We start from the raw sequence: 25,253 nt of genomic DNA, 5'->3' as shown, positions 1-25,253 counted from the left end.
TCCCCAAAACCATACCATGCTCTCTCATTTCCATGTCTTGGAACTCTACTGGGAAGCTCCCATTGTTGCACATGCTAAAGGGGCCACGTTCCCTGGGGAAGAGCTTTAAACCCTTCCGTAGGTGTTTCTTTCTTTAAGAAATTGCTGCTTGTGGCCCTGAAGTGCCCTGCTGTGTGCCCACCCATTGTGGCTTAGTCTAGGTATTTGTTTATATCCCACAATTTACATAGGGATTGGGTTTAAAGTCAGTACCTAAGGCAAAAATAACCTGAGATGTAACTCTTGGAACTCTCTTACAGTCCAAAGTGAGAGACCTACAAAATCTGAGCAGCGTGGAAACTGAGATTAAGCACAGTATCAAGGGATTCGTGGTTTCCATCTCATGTTCCCTTCCCGGAGTAGACAATGGTGCAATCGCCCGTGTTATAATTGTGTAATTCTCTGCCTGCCTCCTCCTCTTTCCCCATCGTGACCAACTGCTTACAGTTGGATTTGTAGACGTGCCAAACCGACGCACCTCCATGGCAGCTCTGTCTCCCTCAGACCCTAGGAAGATGCCACAGTCTGAAAAGAAATGTCATGATCTCATAGCAGAGACCTAAAGTTTGACCTAACGGGCACACTCTTGTTGCCTCCTGGAAGGGGAAGTCAGGATAGCCAGGCAAGTGACTTGAGTTCTACTCAGTGTGGACTTACTGGCAAAGTTCCACCAGGGGGGCGCCGTGGGTGGGGCTGGCTGTCATTTGCAATGCTTGGCCTGCTTTCCCTCTCCTGTTCGTTCCCTGTTGTCCTTCATCCTCTGCCAAGACTATTGTGATTCCTGTTTTGAACTTAAGTGATAGGTCATGCATCATTTTTCCTATTCCTCATTTTTCTTTGATAGTCTGGACACTACGTCCCACACAGCCCTGATGACAACAGAGCGAGCTTCTGAGCCTGAGCAAGCCTTGAGCGGCACCGCCTTCCCGCTTACCTATACCCCGTGCTGTTCCTGCCGACCACCAGATGCTTGGGCTGCTCCTCACACTTATAGAGGTTCAAGTCGTTCTCGGGCACCAGGTCCACATCGTGGAATATAAAGCAGTCCCAATTTTCATCCTTGAGAGCTTCCAGATAGCCCACATTCAAGAGCTTGGCTCGATTAAACTTTTTGCTTCCAGCCTATAGATACAGAAATTAAAACTTGGAAAGCTCCAGAGATAAGGTTTCACACTGTGCCCCTCTCCAGCCTCAGAGGCAGGAGTTGGAATTATTCTTCCCAAGTAAAAATCTGACAGAGTAGATGCAGTAACAGTAAAAAACCATTTGGTTTCTTTGTGTTCTTTCATATATACTTATATTCCAAAAGTGACAAACATGCCTTAAAATGGAGAGTTGTTTAATGGGTACAGAGTTTCAGTTTTGCAAGCTGAGAAATGTCTAGAGACTGGTTACACGATAACGTGAATACACTTCACCCCACTGAACCGTATACTTAAAAACAGTTAAGATGCACTCTTAGTGACTATGAACCAGGAGAGATCCTGGCAGGGCTGAGGACATCAGATCTCATCGTTCTCCCAGCCCACTGACTTTGCCCTGAAGCCCTTCAATAAAATGGTTTGATCAGAAATTTTAAAAAAAAGTTAAGACACTAAATTTCATATTTCACAATTTTAAAAAGGTCATGGCTTTAAACTACAAATAAAAATAACTCAGAATTTTTTTAAAAACATACATTTATTTATTCCACATAAAAGTATAAACCTTCTTTATACATTAGTCATACCAATTAGTATCCTGCTTTATTGTCTAACTTCCAGCTGATCCCAATCTTACCGTATGTAACAAATTTACACTAAGCTTCCAAAAGACATTGCTCACTAGAAAAGACCAAGAAATCTGGACTTATAAACAGAGGTTATTGCTAATATTTCTAAGCTACTTAAAAGTTTCTTAGAATCACTGTAAGAGAATCCTGTTTTAATCTTTAATGGCAGAAGGTAATCCTTGAGGCACCTGAGTGGCTCAGTCAGCTGAGTGTCAGACTCTTGATTTTGGCTCAGGTCACGATTCCAGCATCATGGGATTGAGCCCCATGTTGAGCCCCATGTGGAGCCTGCTTGTCCCACTCCCTCTACTCCCCATCCCTCCCCCCACCACTTGCACTCACTCTCTCTTTCTCTCAAATAAATAAATAAAATCTTAAAAAAAAAAAAAAAGGAGGCAATCCCCATAGTGACCTTACAGAAGGGATTCATCACTGAGTAAGAAGAGAACACAATTCAAACAGTTATATGAACAAAGCTATAGTATGAAAAAGATTTTACAGAATTAATTTTTTCATGGCTGTTTGGATCATAATCCTTAAGAACAAATTCCAGTTTAATAAAGAGTTTATCATAAAGAAAATACAAGCAGTTCTCAAAAGTTACCACAGTATTTTCATGAAAAGAGTAACACCAAGCAGACATATTTTTCTAGTCACAAATATACTATATATTGGGGGTGCTGTCCTGAGTAAGAACTGAGAATGACCAATAATGTTAAAAAGAAAAATAATTATAGGGGTGCCTGGGTGGCTCAGTCAGTTGAGTGAGTGTTAGTTTTGGCTCAGGTCATGATCTCAGGGTCCTGAGATTAAGCCCCACTTCAGGCTCTGTGCTCAATGCAGAGTCTGCTGGAGATTCTCTCCCTCTCCCTCCCCCTCTGCACCTCCCCTGCTTGCGTGCACTCTCTCTCTCAAAAAAACAAACAAATAAATAAATAATTTAAAAAAAAATTATAAACCAGTAATAGTAAAATTTTGTTTCAAATCCTAAAAAATGGGTGTATTATATATGCACATTGATTTCAAGAGCCCCCGTTTATTTTAAAGTATATACTGCAGAACTGCATCCTCTGATTTGTCAAAAGTTTTCCTAAAACATATATTACCAATTATAAAACAATATTAAATATGTAGTGAATGATTTTGTTGACATTTTTGGCATCTGTAAAGATTTGAAGGGAATTATTTGAATGGTCTGGGACAATCCTGGAAAGCTAGACATGGATATTTAAGTTGATGCCTTTTCTTTCGATAAACATTAATACCAAATACAGGCATCTCTACTTAGAGCTAAATTCTTCAAAAGCAGCCCAAGCTTACCACTTACAGTGCTCCTAATGAATCACGCTTCTGGGAGCCAAATAAGGGAGTCAAGAAAGTGAAAACTAAACATAATCCATTTGATACAATAGAAGTTATAGGCAGAAAGATGGAGACAGTCATAGAACCTCATGGCTATTAATACAGTAATCTGTCGGATCCTCTGCCTAGATCCCCACTGATTAGCCATGCTCAAAATGGAAAACAATTCCAACATCTCATCATGTAGCGTCTAGCAAAGGCAGGAGGAAATACAAGGCAAATCTCCAGGGAAATTCTTTGGGCGGTCATTGGCTAACATGGAAGGGCTCACACACAAAAAGCAGAACAAAACTAAACTAAACTAAACAAAACAGACTTCCTCCAGAGATTCGTTTAAGAGGCAATAAAATTTCCCAGCGTTTAGTCTGATTATTCCACACTCCTAGACAAGAATTTCCTTTACCCCTTTCATGGATAAATGAGGTAGGAGACCTTTTCTTCAATGAGTTTGATGCTCCTTTTACCCAAGAGACACCAATGGCCAAGTCCCTCAGTCTCATCCCAGAGGGAGAGGAGGACCTGGGGGGTGGTGGGGGGGGCAGACCAGACCACTCACCTGGTGGATGATGTAGATGCCATAGTCCAGCTGCTGCCTCTGCAAGAAGGGGTGAAGGTGTTCTAGAAGGTACATCAAGTGTTTCTCTCTGTTCCGGTGAGGAATGAGAATGGCGACCCGCTGCGAAGCCTTACATTCCTCAGGGCGATACCGGCCTCTGTGCACTTGGGGATTTTCTGCCGCCACTTCTTCCAGAGTGAGATCTGGTTTGAAAACAAGCTTGTTCTGGCCCCCTACAATAAAAACAGGACCCAGGAAATAACCGTAACTACCTCATCAAGGGCTGATGGGGTCCATGAGCATTTACCTAATGCACTTAGAACACTATCTGGCCCACGGTGAGGACCATAGGAGTGCTGGCTTTTATTATTATTACTTTAAAAGCCTCGTTCGGTCATGAACTGTAACCAGAGTCATGTGACCCAGGTTACTGGCTGCAAAAGGAAGTAAGTGACACATAAGAGCATTCTCTTGTGGCTGGGTAACCAACTCGGGGTTTGTGACTCATCCGTGAGGAGGAGATGCGTCCTGTCCCAGTGGCCCTGGTAAAGAGTAGAGGTCAGGGCTAGACTAAGTAACTTCAAATTGCTCAAATCCTCTTTTCCTTCTCAAAATTCCAAAGGAGGGTAAAGTCCCTTAAAAATCAGACGCATTCCATGGAATCAAGCTCAGGGGCAAGGCCATTTCCCACTCTGTCCCTGAGCTCCTGGAAGCTATCATAGCTCACTGAAGATAAAACCATGAAAGGAAACAGCAACGAGCCTCACGCCTCACCCAGCACAGCATGCATGAGCAATATCCTAATTCTCCCGTTGGACCCCGGTAGCTGACATCCCCCAACGCTGCATTTGCCCAGCGAGTCTGGACACAGCCTGATTGGATGAAACCCGAGGCCGTGCGTGGTGACCAACCTCGTGCAAGGCGTCGTAGATCAGGTGCAAGCCACGGGCCCTCGTCCTCAATCTGAATTAACAGGGAATACTGACTGATAAGAGAGGAGGCAGAGCTCTGGTCAGAGAACTCAGCCCTGCGTTTTTCAAACTCCATATACACCAGTCAGGCTGTAACATCTCAAGATGCTGGCACGCTGCGCCCTCCCTTCTGGAGCAAGGCAGTCACAGGCCCTTCCAATGTGTAAGTCACCAGGCCTGGCTCCGTGGGACCACCCCTGCCCTGGCCATGGCTGTGTAGACCGGGCGCCAGGGTCCGTGAGGTGGTTGAAAGGCTCAGCCCAGCAGCACCAAGGGCAAATAACGGCTTCTAGCCACCGAGAGAGACTAACTGGCCTATAAGGAAGAGCCTTTCCTGAAGGTGTGAGGCACAGAGTTGGCAGGCAGCGATGCCCGAAAAGCCACCAGTAGGAAAATGAGTTGTGTAAAAGGCAAGCTACCAGAGCTGCTGGGAGGAGGATGGTGCGGCTGCTGAGATGGTTTCCCAAACAGCCCATTAACAAGCCCACCATCTGCGTTAACCTAAGCCTCTATTCTTGGCCCCTGAAAGAGCCCCATGCAACCGGTCTGATACAAACGAGTCCCCTTGCTCACTTTCTCATTGTCCTAACTTTGTAGGTGCCCTAAACTTCTACAGTGCCTGCTTCCGCCCCCTCTATCAGCCTCCCTGCCCCACCCACAGCATCTTCTCCAATTCTGTCCCTTCTCGGCCCATCTTAACTCATCACTACTTTTGTCACCCTCTTAATCCAGGGACTTCCTCAGTACTGGGTCACTGCCCATTTTATTTTTATGAATACTTTTATCACTTAAATATATTGTGAGAATTTTGAACAAGGTAGATAACACAGTCAGATTTGCCTTTCAACAACTCATTCTCCCATCTGAACTTGTATCACTGTGAGCAGAACAATTTCCCTCACAACACGATCAGGAATCATATTTTGGCTTTTCCATGACTGAGTAAAAAGAAGCAGTATGCCCCTAGGAACACAGTACAAGACTGTGATTCAATTAGGAGAGAGGGTCTGCAGGTGTTTGTTCAGCTAAGAGCAAGAAGCCACCCCCACGGAGGGCTACTTTAGTGTATGTACTTTTCTGAGAGAGAAGAATCTAAATCAGATTTTTGGTGAACAAACAGGAATCTGCCAGGCAGACATAGATTGAGGAAAGGCAGTCTGGAAAGAGGAAACAATTTAAGGCTCAGAGGAGTATCTGGAGAACTACAAGCACTTTGATGGTCTGGAGAATCAGAGGCCTGACAGAATCTCTGTGGGTTATTTCTAATATCACTGTGGAGTTTTTCCTCTCTAATCAATGTGTTCAATAAAACCAACTTACTGTTAATTTAAATAGAAAGGCAAGACATCCAAGGGGAATCAGAACACTATTAAAGAAATAAACACTAAAGACAACATTGAAAAACCCACTCGGTCTTGTCCCTTGACTCCATACTTTCAGCCAAGGGAATGCTAACAGATGTGACAGGAGTGGATTTCTCCACCTGTGCCCTGTGGATGTCAGGAGGACAGACCCAGGCTAGCTCATTGGTCCCAGGAGGAGAATGTGAGACCCATGGAGCAGAGCCACTGGCCTAGATCAACGGACCCCCAGTTCATCTGGCAGACTTGTGAACTAAATACATTCCCATTGACGTGTGCTTCTGAGGCTGGAGTGGCTTAGTAATAAAACTGGGTATGTTCATATAATGGAAGACGGATTGCACACAGCAGTATGGATACATCTCACAAACACAACGCTGAATGACAGAAGCCAGACACAAAAGAGACCATAGTGCATGTTTCTAATTATGTAAAGTTTAAAAAACAGGAAAAATCTAATGCCTGGTGTTGGAATCTTGAAGTAAGGGTCATGACTGAAAGAAGCATGAGAATTTCCGGGGCTCTAGGGGATTCCATTTCTTAATTTACATACTGATCACACACGTATGTTCACTTTGTGAAACTTCGCCAAGCTGCACACTTCTGATTTTTGTGCTTTTCTGTACATATGTTATATTTAACTAAAAAGTTTACACAGCACTTGTAAACAAGAAAAAGCGAAAAGCCTTACTGAGGTACGGAGACACAGGAGGGCAGTCTTCCAGGTCTGCTTCTTTCACGGAGTCTTGCTTCGTCAGAGTTTCTTCCTTCCCCCAAACCAGAACTTTGTTGAAATGAGCCATGAAGTCCTTTGCTTTAGGAATGTCTTGAATAGCCCCCACAAAGTAGTTACTGGTGGCCCACCCAACAACTGTCAGGCATAAGAGAAAAAGCAACAATAACCGGACTTTGTAGGAAAGGTGGAAAGTCAGTAGGAAGCCCATGTCTGTTATTCTGTGAGCAATATGTATCTCTCCCCTTCACCACAGGGAGGAAGCTTCAAGCTCAACTTTTCCAAGCCAACGGCACACTTGGCCACAACTAGGGACGCCTGCTTTTGCTCAGTAGTTCTGCTCCAGCAGCCTCTGAAAGGAATCACAAAGACATGTTGTTTCACATGAAATCCTATCCTCAATGATTCACGCCATCACAGACTGAAAACTTATCCCCACTGGATCTTGACTAACAATAATGGGAGCTTTCCAATAGGGGCTTTGAGGTCAGAAAATCAGAGATTTCAGGGGCAGAGGGTTCCAACCATCTATACATCACGGGATTTCTCTCTGGGTTACCACAGGGGCTCAGTAATCCGTAAGACTAACGGGTAGAACTACAGTGCAGTGTTGAAGATCAGGGATTTGGATTTGGACAGAAACTACAGCTCCACCACGTATCAGCCATGACACTTCAAGCCAGTCACTTAACTGAGCCTCAGTCTCCTCACCTGTAAAATGGGGATAAAAACGGTCTCTCCCTGGAGAGGTTAATGTGGGACTGAATGACCTAATGTATTAATACATAAAGTGTTAGCCCACCTCCTGATGTATAGTGATCACCAACTAAGTGGTGACCATCACTGTTGTTGTTGGTATATTACTTCCATTAAGTGACTCTAGACTAAAGATGGCCGACAGGTGGACACAGCAGTTGGCCGCCGCAAGCGCTACGCTATTGTACTATTTCTCACTGTCAGTTGATGAACTGCCATTCTGATTTCATTGTACAGCATGTGGTGATACAGTATGAATTCACCTCTGAGAGGTGGCTATGCTCTTAGTTATTGACAAAAATCCAGTTTCGGAGGCCACAGTGTGGAGGCCCACCCTGGACCATAGTGAATGCACTAAGGTGATGAAGGCTACTTGGCAAGGCCCCCGGGGGGACAGCCAGAAATTCCCCTCACATCCTCCCTGTGTGGCCACAACCACCTCTCTCCTCAAATTCTAAGCGTGTTATCACAGGGGTGCAGAAAATGCTAAATACAGCCAGGGCAGTGATCAAATTCACAGCCAAACACATCCTCAGTTAAATGGATAGGATGGAGACCAAAATATTTTCTGTGCCAGGTAATGACACGAAAAAGGTATGATTAAATCTTAAGAAACAAAAAGGCAAACAGAAATAAATGCTGTATGTGTATAAGATTACCACTAAAACTATAGAAATAAGAAAACTCTAGAGAGAAATGTAGCCCAAAGCTAACAATAACTGTATTAGGAGTATGGGATTAGCTGGGGGGAGGGGGGGCGCGGGGGCACAGAGCACAAACAGGGGGGCGGAAGAGGGCAAAGCAAACTCCCCGCTGAGTAGGGAGCCCGACGTGGGACTTGATCCCAGGACTCTGGGATCATGACCTGAGCCCAAGGCAGACACTTAACTGACTGAGCCACCCAGGCACCCCCCGTGTTTGCTTTTTTAAATTAGACACAGGGATGTGGTAATTCGCTGTGAAAAACAAAAACAAAACAATCTTAGCACCTCTCAAGATAGTCCCCTACTTACTGAAGGGTAGTATTCCAAAAATTTAGCTCTAGGTTAGTTCGAGGGATACCTAGAAAGCATTTCTCTCTAGATTCAATGTTATAAATGGAGGTTAGGTTTCTGGGTCAAGCTACAAAAGAGAAGATTTGACTCAGGAAGCAATTAAACAGTATGGCCTGTGTTTTGGGTCTTGCAAAAGTATCACAAGAAATTGATGCTGAAGGCAGTAATAACAGCTAATAAGAAGAGTGATTTATTTGTGCATTTACTCTGTGGCATGCACTGGGGTTAAATCGCTTGTATTAATTTACCTAATTCTCATTCTCAGCCTCGCAAGGTAAGAATCATTAGTCTCTTCATTTTATAGAGGAGAAAAATGAAGGTTTAGAGAGATTAAGGAACTTGCCCTTGACCACACAGTGTAATACTCTTTGCAGGTATACAATACAGTGATTCAACGCTTCCATCTCATTCTTGGAAAATTTAGACTGAGAACGTTGTTTTTCTAAGAGCTGCTTATGGAGGAATAGTCCCCTGACAGGGAGACTCCCTTGGCTGAAGAGGCTTCTGACCACAGAGGTACTATGGTGTTAGAAGCAGAAAAGGACCAGAAGTCACACAAGTCCAGCACTCTGTCCTGTTACAGAGGGAGGAAGAGTTAAAGAGTTAAATCTTTAGAGAGATTTAAAACCCACCCAAACAGGAGCAAGCTGGGAATAATCATAGACAAATATTGCTGAACTGCAGCCCACGGAATGTGGCCAAAGATAAGAAATTTATTATAAAAGCAAGGAGCCATTCTTATGGATTACTTAATAATTAGCCCCTCACTGCTAACTAGGCTTCTTGAGATGTGGATCTAGTTAAAAATAATCACTTCCCCTTTTTTCTAAGCCTTAGTGCCATCCTCAAAACTGACTTATAGAGGGAGCCAGCATGAAGGAAGCTCAAGTATGAGGTCTCCTTGGTTTCTGGGAGTAAACATGTGAGGTGTGAAGGGTCTATAATACCGGTCCAATGGTCTTTCAAGAGACAGCTCAGCCTGCTTATTGACTGAGTGCCAACTCCACGTTCCAAACCCATCTGGTTTCCAAACCCATCTGCAAGCAGAAGGCATCTCAGAGTGGGCATGATGTGGCCCCAGTAACGTGATCCTACTCGCTTGGGCCTCTGGGGCAGCAAAGAGAAAAGGCTGATATTTTGCTACTCTTTTTACTCTTGCAGAGTTCCTGAGAGCTGTGTTTGCACACAGGTTGTCCTACCTTCTTTGGGCCTCTGGTATTCATCTCCTTTACCTGGCTTTACCTGGCTTCTGAGTGATCACTGCCCAAACCCCAATGGTTCCCTGGGTGGGAATGTAAGGATGACAGCCACTTACAAGTACACATCATCTAAATTCAAAGACTGAGCTCCAAATGGCCAAAATTGGAAGCATTTGGGCAAGAAAATAATGATGGCATTGTATTTTAACCCACAGAATAAAATGAATATCCATGAGTCCATACTGATACAAATGATCAAATAAATAAAAGGGAGGAAAAGGGCAGTTCTTACAGGAAAGTCTCAATTAATAAGGAAGCAGGAGAAGGAAAAAAATCACCACTAGGCAAACACCACTGTAAGAATTGTTGCAGACAAGATCCGTCAATGGGTATTAAAATTAGTAGGTGAAAATTTGAGGATAAACAGAGTTTGTATAGTCTCAAGTATCTCCCCCAAGATATTTACTAGTTGCAAAGGGAAAGACAATAAGTTTACAGTGGAGAAACACAGATTTCACCCTCACTAAGTGATAAGGTTTAGTATTACCAGTGATATGACCTATCAACCTCATGAATTAGTGATATTTTAAATTCCACAAAATAACTAATCAGCACTCTTCAAAAGGGTCAAAATAATGAAGGACAAGGAAAAACTGAGGAACTATCTCAGATGGAAGAGACTAAGGAGAAATAACTAAATTCAATGTAGGATTCTGGATAGAATAGGGAACAACAACAAAAAACTATTAGGAAAATTAATGAAATTCAAGTAAAATCTGGAGTTTAGTTAATAGTTTGATAACTGAACCATGGTGATGTAACAGTCTAATATTAGGGGCAGTCGAGGGATTTCTCTGTACCATGTTTGCAACTTCTCTCTTAATTAAAAATTAAAAGTTAAAATTTTAAAAGAGACTGAATATAATCCAAGTCAACATAAGGCAGTCAAATTAACTTCATTCTCAAAGAGAATCACTGGGGTTTTTTTGTATTCCTGGACCTCAAACTGACCTGATACATAGCAGTAGCAGGTGCTGAATTTGGTAAATAACCGACGATCTAGAGTATACTAGTTGAAATACATGAAGACTCACCATCGTCCCAGGCAACTACTAAAAACTGATGAGACAGGAGGGAAAGAGAAGGAAAAATAAACATTAATAAAGAAGGGAAAAAATTGGGGAGCCTGGGTGGCTCAGTCGGTTAAGCAGCTGCCTTTGACTCAGGTCATGGTCTCGGGGGTCCTGGGATCCAGCACCACATCGGGCTCCTTGCTAAGTGGGGAGTCTGCTGCTCCCTCTCCCTCTGCCTGTCGCTCCCCCTGCTTGTGCTCTCTCTCTCATCACTCTCTCTCTCTGTCAAATAAATAAAATCTTAAAAATAATAAATTTTTTAAAAAAGAAGGAAAAAATTAAATGGGTCTAAAATTCCATTTTGGGAACATTTAAAACCTGAAAAAGGCTCACCCCCACGCTAGCTCCCTTTGGTTTACTAACACCATCACTTTTCTAAAGGTAAAGAGCCCCCTCTCTAATAAATGGCACTTTCTCTTGGTCATGCCCACCACTTTCTGCTCCTCTGCCACTGAATATTCAAAAGCAGGGCTTCTCTCTCCTGATTCTGAAAGGAATTGCTGCTTCCACTGTCGCTCCCATCCTGAAGCCACAGGGCACCCTGGAGCAGAGTCCCTGACTCCAGGCAAGAGGCTGCTGGATGGTCCCGCATTACCCATTTCACAGCAGCCAAGAGTTGCCACAGAACGGTCAGGAAACATGAAGTAAATTTAACTAGCTAAAGACTGAAATTGTCTTATATAGCAAATGTTACGCAGCATAACAGAATTCAAAAGAATTTCTGATGGGGGATTGTAATGGAGATTCATGGTGTACTTGGGCGTCAAGTTCAGGTACCCCCGAGAGCCCTGCAGGGGGGTCAGAGTTCCCTTTCTGCAGTCATTAGGGGCACACCAATGAGAAGGCTTGAGAAGGTCTAAGGAAGTGGGGAAAACATGGCTCTGAAGTCACAAAGAGCTGAGTTCAAATCTTGTTACCAGATGCATGAATGGCTTTAGCGAGTGACCAAAATTTCTGAGTCTGTTTTGCCATTTATTTAATTTTTTAAAAAGATTTTACTTATTTATTTGACAGAGAGAGAGAGAGCACAAGCAGGGGGAGCAGCAGACTGAGGGAGAGGAGAAGCAGGCTCCCCAATGAGCAAAGAGCTCAATGCGGGACTCGATCTCAGGACCCTGGGATCATGACCTGAGCCTAAAGCAGCCGCTTAACCAAGTGAGCCACCCAGGTGCCCCTGCCATTTATTTAAAAAGCCTGTTTAGTACGTGGTTCCAAGAATGCTTCTAGCAAATACAGTGGGGAATCTATTAAAATTACAGATTCCTGGGCCCTACTCCAGAGCTAAGGGGTCAGAACAGCTAGGCATGGAACTCAGAAAAGGAATTTTTAACAAGCTCCCCAGGTGATTCTTGTACCCATTAAAATTTGAGAACCACTGAAATGAGAGAATGGGCCTAGAATGCAAGTGATCCTTCAGAAATGTTCATTTTCCTTCTAGTGAGGACAAGCAGTAAGAAGATCTGGGAGGGGCGCCTGGTTGGCTCAGTCAGTAGAGCATGTGACTCTTGATCTCAGGATTGTGAGTTCGAGCCCCATGTTGGTGTAGAGATTACTTAAAAATTTAAAAAAAGGAAAGATATGTAAAAATGAGATTGTTAAAATGCATTGAATAGCTATTTCAAAAAAATAAATCATTTAGTAATTTATTCTAAGGAAATAATCAGAAAGACAGACCACAATATTCAAGCCAACATTATAAAAATAACCAAAAATTGAAAAGAATCAGAATGTTAACAATACGAAGATGATTTAATTAATTACAGTACCTCCATATGCTGGAACATACGCTTTTATTTAAAAAGTGTTGAAAAAACTTAACTACATGGGGGGTGCCTGGGTGGCTCAGTCGGTTGAGCATCTGCCTTCTGCTCAGGTCATGATCTTAGGGTCCTGGTACTGAGCCCCACATAGGGCTCTCTGCTCAGTGGGGAGTCTGCTTCTCCCTCTCCCTGCCCCACCCCCCACCATTCATGTACGCGCACGCATGCTCTCTCTCTCAAATAAATAAAATCTTTTAAAACAAAAAACAAAAAAACAAAAACTTAACTACACGGGAAAGTGCTCATGATAGCAAAGTGGAAAAAACCCAGAATATAAAAATGTATATATACAATTCCAATTATTCTCTATATGTATGGTGTGCATGTCTTTTATATATAAAATGCCAAAAAGAGTGACTGGTGGTTATTTGTTAATTATAAGATTAGGGAAATGTTTTTTTTTTTTTCTGTATGTTCTAATTGTTCTAAAGTTGTGTTTTTGTGATCAAAAAATTGTTCTAAAGTTGGGTTTTTGTGATAAAAAACCAATGTCTTTTTTCCTGATAAAATGACTATATAGATTTTCTTCAAAATATATTAAAATTTAGAGATGACACAATAGACAGGATTATAACTTTCAGTTACGTAAGTTTGGCAGCAATTCATTCATATAACTTTTAAGGAGATCTGTTCTAAAGAGGCCCCAACAAGCCCAAATCTAAAAAAAACAAAAACAAAAAACCTCAGAGGCTGTCAATAATTTCCAATGCCAGAGAATACTGCAGTCTCTGTTTGAAATTCCTATTCCTAGGTTCTACTCCCAGAGATTTTTATTTCAAAGGTCTGAGGTGATGTCAGGGGACCCATATTTTCAACAGGAACCTAGGTCTGTTTGAGAAACCACTGTCCCTTGATGGCTTAAAAAAAAGAGACTAAAACCACCACTAACTTCCTTTTGATGGTCCCACTCTGAATAAAAGATCTTCGAAGAGATGGTTAGCTCTCAAATTATTCGTATGCATCTCTGGAAAAAGCGCCCATTATTATCAGCTCAGTTTAAAGTAGATACTAAATACTTATTCTATCAAGTGGCATATAAAATACAGTAACAGAACTCGTTTTATTGCCCCCCCCAACAAGATTACGGGGTCAAACAATTCAGTACTCTCTAACAGATGTTTCTAATCTGATCAAGGCACACAGACAGGAACCTGAAAATTTTTTGCAATTTCGTGGGGTTTAAAGGCCAACCTTGCTCTAGAAGATAAAATTCCAAAAAGATAAACTATGGTCCAATCAAGCATTATCTAGTCCCCTAGAGACACATTCCAGCACTCCTGCCCAGCCCTCCCGCCTAGGATAGCACTCCACCCCTCTTTTTTAAGCCCAGTATCTGAGCCTGGGCCCTGAATAATATTCATTCCTATCCAAGATTCCTTGACTTTTATCTTCCTTTCTGAAAAAATTTAGAAATTAAAAAATTAAAACACACACACACACCCCTCTCCTCAATCCTCAAATTACTATTTTCCTTGCTCCTCGTTTTCATCACCAAAGGGCTGCAGAACTCTCCCTGTGCCCCGAGCGCCTCCACGTCCTCAACCCTCTCCCACTCTTCAACACTCTGCAACCCAACGCACGCCCACTTTGTTACTAACTGCTCTCCTAAGGCTAGCAATCCAAAGGCCTTTTCTCAGTCCCAGTCTTCCTGGACTTCTCTATTCTTTTCAAACTAGAGTTAGCTCTTATCTAATGGAAGACCGATCCACAGACACCCATCTGAAGACGGGGGATGGGCTCAGAGCCCGACTCCAGGCAGGTGTCTCTGAAGTACTTTAAAATCCAGGTGACTCTGACAACTCGCCGGCCACAGCAGGCCCCAGGCTGGGGTCAGCTGATCGGTTTCCTAGGAGAAACCCTGGGAGAAAGGGCTCCAAGGAGGAAGGGGCTTTTTCACGTTGATTAGCCCGCGGGGAAAGAGGTGCTGGAGGACGACCCAGATTCGTGAGACGACCCCTGAATCGCTCCCCACTTGGCAGCATCTCGCCCGACTCCCCCGCCGACAGCAGAGGGAGCGCCGCGGTGGCGCGGGCACCTGAGCCGGTGCCTCCCCTCCCGCTAGGCTCGGCCTCCGCAGGCCCCCAGTCCGGCCCCACCGCCGGGGCTGAGGCAGGACCGCCCCACCGAGCCGGGCCGCACCGCGCCGGCCGCCGCGCGCCCAGGCCCAGCGCGGGACCCACCCCGGTGCGCCCCACGGCGATGCCCACGCCGCCTCCGCACGGGATTGCGCGTCCCAGGCGCCCGCGAAGCCCAGGCCCCAAGAACTCACCACAGACACGGCCGTACCGAGCACGCACCTCCCACAGAAAGAGGAGGCCAAAGGGGCCGTGAGGACGGCCCCCGCCACCCCGGAGGAGGTCCCCGAGTGCAGGCTCCGCCCCCTGCCCGCCCCGAGAGTCGCGGCGGCCAGGCCTTGGGGGCGGGTCTGCCAGTTTCTCTGCAAGCGTGGCGCTCCCCCCGAGCCCCACGGACCCCACCCGGGCGATGGAATAGTTGAACTAGGAGGGGGAGAGAGGGGTGGACATCTTGTCTTTTGAGAGACCTTAAAGCCTTGTGCTAATAATACTGAGCTAGGGGCTGGGTGCATCCCACATCCATCCCCGTAAATGCTCACAAAGCATGGGTTAGTTCAAAGAGATGGTTAGTTCTGGTTTTACAGAATAGGAAACTGAGGCTTCAGAGGTTAGTAAACTTACCTTACATCACCCTGGCAGCTTTCAGCTTTCTCAACTACATAATGTACCAAATTACCTGCCTTTCCCATTTCGCAGGACGATTAAGAATATTAACTGAATAAATTGTGAGAAATCCTAACTTCTTCAAAGATACTATAACAGAAACTCAAGACAGAATCATATTTATAACTAAAGATTTAAGTGAAAAATCATGGTGGGTTCTGCTTAGGTAGGCAGAATAGCAGTCCAGATTCTCCAGGGCACCCTGCCACGCACGGAAAGTAAGAGATTCTCCAAGAATTACCCCAACCCAAAAGGAACAAACCATGGGAAGAACCAGCACTGGGCCATTGAACTCTAAGCAAGAGATCTGGGGCTTTGCTGAGGGCACATGGAGAGCTTCTGCCCACACTGTGATCTGGGACTGAAAGAAGGAGAACCAAACCTGAGCCTTTAAAGAGTTACCAAGTCTCCTGTGCTCTAAGCAGAAGCAATAGAAACCCACTCTGAAGGATGCACCCTTGATTCAGACCCATAGGATTCACACAAATGCAAGTTAACAGCAAAAACAACAAAATCGCCACTCATAGGAGGTCACACATAAGTGACAGTCAGCAGAACTGATACACAACAGATTAAAGATTCCCTAACACAGAATACAGAACTTTTTTTTTTAATTAAAGGAAAAGAAAAAAAAAAAAAGGACGTTCCTGGAGATTACTTACCAATTATGATGGAGATAGAGTACCAGTACATTGGAGACATCCGGCAGATACCGCCTTAATCAAGTACTCAAAGCTAAGTTCACCAAGTAGCACAAACTGGCATCACACATGAGGTGGTTTTCTAAGGACATGACATCACCTTCATTGTATTCCTGACAGAAATACAGAATTGGAATTTAAACATGAGGAAACAGATAAGCCCAAATTAAGGGACATTCTACAAAACAACTGGCCTGCACACCCCCAAAATTTCAATGTCATAAAAGAAAGAAAAATAAAAAACTGTTTCAGATTAAAGGAGACTGAAGAGATTTGACATCTGAATTTCTGGATTGAAAAAGAGTTGCCACAAAGTATATTACTGAGATAATAGGAAGTGAATATGTACAGTGTGATAGATTAAAAATGGCCTGAAATTCGTTGACATTCCTCCAGCTGAGAAATGGGTACATATTTCCCCTCCTTTTAAATCTGGGTTAGCCTATGACTGCTTTGACAAATGGAATAGAATGGAAGTGAAGGAGTGCCAATTCCGAATCCAACCTTTATTTTTTTATTTATCTATTTTTTAAATTATTTTTTAAGATTTTATTTATTTTTCAACACAGAGAGAGACAGCAAGAGAGGGAACACAAGCAGGGGGAGTGGGAGAGGGATAAGCAGGACTCCCGCCAAGCAGGGAGCCCCATGTGGGACTGAAAGAAGGAGAGCCAAACCTGAGCCTGGGACTCGATCCCAGGACCCCGGGATCATGACCTGAGCCAAAGGCAGATGCCCAACGACTGAGCCACCCAGGTGCCCTATTTTTTTTTTTTTTTTCTGAGCCCAACCTTTAAAAGGCAATTTCTGGGAGCATCTGGGTGGCTCAGTTGGTTAAGTGTCTGACTCTTGATTTTGGCTCAGGTCATGATTGCAGGGTCATGAGACTGAGCCCTGCGTCAGACTCCATGCTGAGGGTGGAGTCTGCTTGAGATTCTCTCTCTCTCTCCCTCTGCCCCACCCCCTGTGCTCTTTCTCTCTCTCTCTCTCAAAATAAATATATGAATAAAATCTTTAAAAGGAAAAGGCAATTTCTGCTTCTTCCACTATACTCTGTTTCTTGAATTTGATCATTGTATTATGGTTATATAGGAAAGTGACTTTATTCTTAAGAATTATTTAATGAGGGGCGCCTGGGTGGCTCAGTTGGTTAAGCGACTGCCTTCGGCTCAGGTCATGATCCCAGGGTCCTGGGATCGAGTCCCACATCGGGTTCCCGGCTCAGCGGGGAGCCTGCTTCTCCCTCTGACCCTCTCCTCTCTCATGCTGTTTCTCTCTCGCTCACTCTCAAATAAATAAAATCTTTAAAAAAAAAAAAAGAATTATTTAATGATTATCATGATGTCTGCAATTTCTCTCAAATGGTTCAGTTAAAGTCTGAGAGAGAGTAAGAGAAAGCATGCATAAATGTGGCAAAATGTTAACAACTGATTAATCTAGATGAAGTGTATACAGGTGTTCCTTGAATAATTTTTACAACTCTTCTAAACCTTGACATTTCACCCTCAAAAAAGTGCAAATAAAAGAGAAAGGATTAAATCTCAAAAAGGAAAAAAAACAATGACTTGACTTCCTCTTTTGGCCAAGATGAACTAATAAGGACAAGATGTACCATCCCAACTAAAGTATCTAAAACAAAACAAAACAAAAAAACAGATAAAATATCTACAACAACAGTTTTCAAGATACTCTATATGACGCAACAAAGGATAGTGATCTCTGAGAACTAAGAAACTAACAAGGTGAGTCCCATAATTGCCCCAGTTTGCTACTTTGAGAGTTTCCAAGCACGGCAGAAGGAAGAGAAAGCTGAGACAGAGCCTGGCAGATTACCTGAGTTGAGAAAACAGGCCCTAAGGTCTAGAGACCAAAGCAGCTAGAGTTCACATGACAGAATAACAGAAAGAAGACAGATGCACAGAGACAGAATACTGGACAGATCCACAGAGTTCTCCCTCAAATATTTATAACCAATGTATGCATCTAAGGAGACAGTTCTAGGCCCAGGAAAGAACCATCTGTAAGGATTAGAGGGAATGGTTCTTGTCATTCACATTGGTCTAGGAATAGTGCCTATTTCAATCAGCCAGACAGGAAAAACTCATAATTCACAAGGCACTGGGTAGAGTATTCAGGAAGATCTTGCCTCAGTGGTGGAGAAGTAGCCCTACAATGAGCACTGCTTCAGACCTACCTACTAAAAAGTAAAAACAAGATCCCAAAGGACCAAACTATATCCAAATAACTTAAGTATCTCCCAGAAAAAAGCACAAGAAGATTTATAGAGCTATAAAAATACTGAACCAGGTAAGATTCACAATGTCTAGCCTCCAAACAAAGATTACCAATTATACAAAGAGTCAAAAAATACAACCAATGGGGGAGAATAATTAGTGAAAAGCAACCTAGAACTGACACAGATGTTAGAATTAACAGAAAAGAACATTAAGACAGTTATTATAGCTGTATTCCATATATTCAAAAAGTTAGAAACACAGAAAATATAAAGGAAGACCCAAATTAAACTTGTAGAAATGAAAAATAAAATGCATTACAATATCATATAGGCCAGAAAGAGATAAATGAAAGTATATATTGTAGGGTTCTTATATTATGTGTGAAATGGCATAAGATCACTTTAAGATACACTAAGGTAAATATATATACTATAAACAGTTAAGCAACCACTAACATAAAAAAAATAGACTTATAACTAATAAAGCAACAACAGAGATAAAATCAAATCAAAAAGAAACTTGATTAGCCCAAAAGAAGGTAGAAAACCAGGAAAGTGAGAACAAATAACAGGAAGGACAAATAGAAAACAAATAGCAAAAGGATAAACTCAAATCTAACACCTTAAAAATCAAATTAAATGTAAATGGAGTAAACTGCCTGATTAAAAGGCATAGGTTGTCAGGTTGAATAAAAAAGCAAGCCCCAACTATATGCTGCCTACAAAAAAGTGCACTTTAAATATAAAGATAAAGGGCGCCTGGGTGGCTCAGTTGGTTGGGTGACTGCCTTCAGCTCAGGTCAAGATCCTGAAGTTCCAGGATCGAGTCCCGCATTGGGCTCCCTGCTCGGCAGGGAGTCTGCTTCTCCCTCTGACCCTCCTCCCTCTCATGCTCTCTGTCATTCTCTCTCTCTCTCTCTCAATAAATAAACAAAAATCTTTAAATAAAATAAATAAATAAATATAAAGATAATATAATAAGTAGGTTAAAAGTGAAAGGATGGAAAGAGAGAAACTATGCTAACACTAGCCAAAGGAAAATGAGATTAGCTACTTTACAATCAAACAAAATAAATTTCAGACCAAAGACTATTACCAGGGATCAAAAGCTCATTTTATCATTATAAAGATAAAGGGGTCAATTCATCAAGAGGAAATAACAGTCTTAAACATTTATGAACCTAATAATAGTGCTTCAAATTACATGAAGTTAAAACTGATAGAACTGCACAAAGAAATAGATGAATCCAAAATTTTAGTCGGAGATTTTAACACTCCTCTTTCAATAATTGCTAGACCATGTATGCAGAAAATCAGTATGGATATAGAAAATTTGAATAACACTATTAATTACTTGATCTGATTGACATTTAGAGAACACCCAACAATAGCAGAATACACATTCTTCTCAAGTGCACAGAGAACTATTTTTGGCCATAGACTCAATAAAATTCAATAGGATTCAAGCCATACAACCTATGTTCTCTGACCACAGAAAAATTAAATTAGAAATCAGTAACTAAAAGATCCTTGGAAAATCCCCAACAATTTGGAAACTAAACAACACCCTTCCATATAACCGGCAGATTGAAGAACACATCAAAAGAGAAATTGAAAAGTATTTTGAACTGAATGAAAATGAAAACAACATATCAGAATCTGTAGATGCCATTAAAGTAGTACTTAAGGGAAAAGTTACAGCACTGAATGTCTGTATTAGAAAAAAATAAAGGTCTCAAATCAGTGATCTCAACTTCTACTTTACAAACCTAGAAAAGAAAGAGCAAAGCAAATGTAAAGCAGGATAAAGGAAGTAATAAAGACCAAGGCAGGAACCAATGAAATAGAAAAGAAGAAAACAATAGAAAGAATCAAATAAAGCAAAGGCTGTTTTTTTCAGAAAATCAATAAAATGGACTAAGCTTTAGCTAGACTAATCAGGAAAAAAAGAGAAAAGACAAATTATCAATATCAGAGATACAGAGTTGACATCACCACATATTCTACAGGTATTAAGGATAAAAGTAGGTCTTTTTATAGCTCATAAGTGTGATGATTGAGTATTCACACTATTTTGTGACATGTTTACGACTACAACATATTACCCATCTGACATAAAAAAAAAAAACAAGAAAAAAAGGATAAAAATAGATTATTATGAATAATAATAACTTTATGCCAATAGATTTCACAACATAGATAAAATGGACAAACTCCTTGAAAGACATGAATTACCACAGCTCACACAAGAATAGATAACCTAAAAAACCCTATATCTGTTAAAGAAGCTGAAATTGTACTTAAAAACCTTCCCACACAGAAAATTCCAGGCCCACATAGCTAGAAGAAATAATACTAACTCTCTAGGAATTAGTATTTGTACTAATTCTATAGAAGGAAGAAATAATACTAATTCTACACAAAATTTTCCAAAAAAATTGAAGAAGAGGGAGTATTTCCCAACTCATTCTATGAGGCCAGCGTTACCCTAACTCCAAACCCAAACAAAGATATTACAAGAAACAAAACTATAGACTAATATCTCTCGTGTATATAGAGGCAAAAAAATCTAAACAAAACTTTAACAAATTGAATTTAATGGCATAAAAAAGGATAACATAAATGACCAAGTGGGGTGGGTTCATCCCAAAATTGCAGAATTGGTTTAAAGTTCAAAAATCAAACAGTAATTCACCATATTAGCAAACCAAAGGAGAAAAGCCATATCATCATCTCAATAGAGGCAAACGCTGCATTCGACAAAATCTAATATTTATTCCTAATAAAAATTTTTGGCAAGCTAGGAATATGAAGGAACTTCTTCAACCTGATAAAAGACATTTACAAAATACTGACAGCTAACATCGTATTCAATGGTGAAAGACTGAATGCTTTCCCACTAAGATCAGGAACAAGATAGGGGGCTGTCTTCTGTCACCACTTCTATTCAACATTATATATAGATTCAAAAATTATAAACATAATTTCAACAAATTAAGCAATATATAAAAAGGATACTACATCATGACCAAGTGGGATTCATCCCAAGAGGGATTCAACCCTGCAAAAATCAATCAATGTAATTCAACATATTAGCCAACTTAAAAGAAAAACCAGATGAAATCATATTTCTAAAAAAGAAATAGGGGCGCCTGGGTGGCTCAGTTGGTTAAGCGACTGCCTTCAGCTCAGGTCATGATCCTGGAGTCCCGGGATTGAGTCCTGCATCGGGCTCCCTGCTTGGCAGGGAGTCTGCTTCTCCCTCTGACCCTCCTCCCTCTCATGCTCTCTGTCTCTCATTCTCTCTGTCTCAAATAAATAAATAAAATCTTTGTAAAAAAAAAATAATAAAAAAAATAAAAAAATAAAAAAAAATAAAAGGAGTCCAGATTGGAACGAGAGAAGAAAAATTGTCTTTTTCATAAATAACATGATTGTCTCTGTAGAAATTCCAGTGTAATATACAAAAAATGCTACAAAAACATTAATGAGTTTAGGGAGATACAAGATACAACATCAATATACAAAAATGAGTTGAATTTCTATATACTGGCAATGAACAATTGGAAATTGAAATTTTAAGATAGCATCAAAAAATATGAAAGACTTAAGGATAAATGTGACAAAATATGTGAAAGGTCTTAAACTGAAAATGACAAAACATTGCTGAGAGAAATTCAAGAGACCTAAATGAATAGAAATGTAAGCTTTGTTCATGGGTCAGAAGACTCAATATTGTCAAGACGTCAACTCTCCCCAAAATGATCTGTGTGTTCAATGCCTTTCTAACAAAAATCCCAGCAGGTTTTTCTTTTCCCCAGAAACTGACAAAGTAAAAATCATAATGAAATGCAAAGGAACTAGAATTCCTAAAAACAACTTTGGAAAAAATACTATATGATTTTGAGAATTACTGTAAAGCTACCATAATTAAAACAGTGCAATATAAGCATAAAGATGGACAGATTAATGGAATATAATCGAGATTCCAAAAATAGAGGCACCTAGCTGGCTCAGTCGGTAGGACATGTGACTTCATCTCAGGGTCGTGAGTTTGAGCCCCACATTGGGAGTAGAGTTTACTTAGTAAAAAAAAAAAATTTTTTTTTAAGATTCCAAAAATAAAATCATGTAAATATGACTTTTGACAAAGGCACAAATGCAATCGAGTAGAGAAAGGATAGTCTTTTCAATAAATAGTGCTTGAACAACTAGATATTCCTTAAAAAAAAAAAACTCATCTTAACATGTACAAAAATTAACTCAAAATGAATGACAAACCTAAATGTAGAACTTCAATCTATAAAATGTCTAAAAGAAAATACAGAAAGAAATCTTTTAAACTAGACTTCAAAAATTAAAACTGCTCTTAGAAAAACACTGTTTAGAAAATGAAAAAGCACTAAAACCAGATAAAGACACCACAAAAAAATGTGAATTATAGACCAATATCTCTCATGAATATAGATGCAAAAATCCTCAACAAAATGTTAGCAAACCGAATCCAACAATACATTAAAAATCATATACCACAATCAAGTGGGATTTATTCCCCAGGATGCAAGTGTGGTTCAATATTCACAAAACAATTTACATGATATGTCACATCAATAAGAGAAAGGATAAAAAACATATGATCATATCAATAGGTGCAGAAAAAGCATTTGACTAAGTACAGCATCCATTCATGACAAAACCCTCTGCAAAGTAGGTCTAGAGGGAACAAACCTCAACACAATAAAGGCTTTGTATGAAAAAAACCACAGCCAAAATCATACTCAGTGGGGAGCAACTGAGAGCTTTTCCTCTATGGTCAGGAATAAGACAGGGATGTCCACTCTCACCACATTTATTTAAATTAGTACTGGAAGTCCTAGCCACAGCAATTAGAAAACATAAAGAAATAAAAGGCATCCAAACTGGTAAGGAAGAAGCAAAACTGTCACAATTTGCAGATGACATAATACTATATATAGAAAACCATAGAGACTCCACCCAAAAAAAACTACTAGAACTGATAAATGAATTCAGTAAAGCCACAGATACAAAATCTAAGTACAGAAATCAGTTGTATCCCTACAGGCTACTAATGAAGCAGCAAAAAGTGAAATTAAGAAAACAATCCCATTTATAATTGCACCCAAAACAATAAGATAGCTAGGAATGAACTTAACCAAAGAGGTGAAAGACCTGTACTCTGAAAACTATAAAACACAGAAGAAAGAAATTCAAGATGATGCTAAGAAATGGCAAGACAGTGGTGCCTGGATGGCTCAGTCGTTAAGCGTCTGCCTTGGGCTCAGGTCATGATCCCAGAGTTCTGGGATCGAGCCCTGCATTGAGCTCTGCATTGGGCTCCCTGCTTGGCAGGAAGCCTGCTTCTCCCTCTCCCACTCCCCCTGCTTGTGTTCCCTCTCTCACTGTGTCTCTCTCTGTCGAATAAATAAATAAAATTTTTCAAAAAAAGAAAGAAATAGCAAGACATTCCATGCTCACGGATTGGAAGAACAAATAATTGTTAAAATGTTTATACTACCCAAAGCAATCTACAGATTTAGTGCAATTCCTATCAAAATAAAAAGAGCATTTTCACAGAACTAGAACAAACAATCCTGGGGTGCCTGGCTGGCTCAGTTGGTAGAGCAAGTGACTCTTGATCTCAGGGTCGTGAGTTTGAGCCCCACATTTCGTGTAGAGGTGTAGAGATTACTTAAAAAAAAAAAAAAAAGGTGTAGAGTAAACAATCCTAAAATTTGTATGGAACCACAAAAAACCTTGAATAGCCAAAGCAAATCTTGAAAAATAAAACTGGGGATATCACAATTCCAGATTTCATATATTGCAAAGTAGTAATTAAAATAGTATAGTACTGGCATAAAAATAGACACAGAGTTCAATGGGATAGAACAAAAAAAAAACCAGAAATAAGCCCACAATTCTATGATCAATTAATTTTCAACAAAGGAAGAATGTCTATACAATGGGAAAAAGTCTCTTTGACAAATGGTGTTGGGAAAACTGGTCAGCTATATGCAAAAGAATGAAACTAAACCACTTTCTTCCACCATATGCAATAATAAACTCAAAATGGATCAAAGACTTAAATGTGAGACCTGAAACCATAAAAATCCTTGAGAGAGCACAGGCAGTAATCTCTCTGACATTGGCTATAGCAACTTTTTTCTAGCTATGTCTCCTGAGCAAGAGAAACAGAAGCAAAAATAAACTATTGAAACTACATCAAAATAAAAAGCTTCTGCATAGTGAATGAAATCGACATTCTAATAATCAACAATCTAAATCTAATAATCAACAAAACTAAAAGGCAGCCTACAGAATGGGAGAAGAAATTTGCAAATGACATGTCCGATAAAGGGTTGGTATCTAAAATATATAAAAAACTTATACAACTCAATACCCAAAAAACAATCCAATTAAAAAATGGGCAGGAGATATGAACAGACATTTCTCCAAAGAAGACATGTAGATGGCCAACAGACATATGAAAAGATGCTCAGTGTCATTCTTCACCAGGGAAATGCAAATCAGAACCACAGCGAGATATCACCCCGTACCTGTCGGAATGGCTAAAATAAAAAACTCAAGAAACAACAAGTGCGATTGGTAAGGATGTGGAGAAAAGGAAGCTTCATGCACTGTTGGTGCAGCCACTGTGGAAAACAGTATGGAGGTTTCTTAAAAAATTAAAAATAGAACCATCCTATGACCCATGTGTATACATATGCCAAAACTTATCAAACTGTTCATAGCGCTATGGAAACACATGGGATAATGTTGTTATAATCTGTAAGTGGAGGGTGC

General features: G+C 40.9%; 1 protein-coding gene and 1 pseudogene across 2 annotated transcripts in view; one reads left to right on the top strand and one right to left on the bottom strand.

Annotated features, from left to right (window-relative positions):
• B4GALT4 (beta-1,4-galactosyltransferase 4) overlaps positions 1-16,217 on the bottom strand; it is a 26,466-nt gene extending 10,249 nt beyond the window's left edge. The window contains exons 1-4 of one of the 2 annotated variants that reach the window (XM_035000112.1): positions 16,157-16,217; positions 6,752-7,145; positions 3,729-3,961; positions 974-1,161 (exon numbers count right to left, since the gene is read on the bottom strand). In XM_035000112.1, coding sequence (XP_034856003.1) covers positions 974-1,161; positions 3,729-3,961; positions 6,752-7,004 — 674 coding nt within the window. In that variant the 5' untranslated portion in view covers positions 7,005-7,145; positions 16,157-16,217. Of the gene's footprint in view, positions 1-973; positions 1,162-3,728; positions 3,962-6,751; positions 7,146-15,025; positions 15,092-16,156 lie in introns of those variants that run through there. The other variant, XM_035000111.1, reaches the window with a different exon arrangement.
• Positions 16,218-20,459: 4,242 nt separating this feature from the next.
• On the top strand, positions 20,460-20,546 carry LOC118007211 (annotated as a pseudogene).
• The last annotated feature ends 4,707 nt before the right edge of the window (positions 20,547-25,253 follow it).

The sequence above is a fragment of the Mirounga leonina genome, unplaced genomic scaffold (assembly GCF_011800145.1).
Source record: "Mirounga leonina isolate KUSES-001 unplaced genomic scaffold, KU_Mleo_1.0 Mir_115, whole genome shotgun sequence".
Classification (NCBI taxonomy): Eukaryota; Metazoa; Chordata; class Mammalia; order Carnivora; family Phocidae; genus Mirounga; species Mirounga leonina.
The sequence above is the reverse complement of the archived record's forward strand: the minus strand, read 5'-3'. Positions and strand labels throughout refer to the sequence as shown.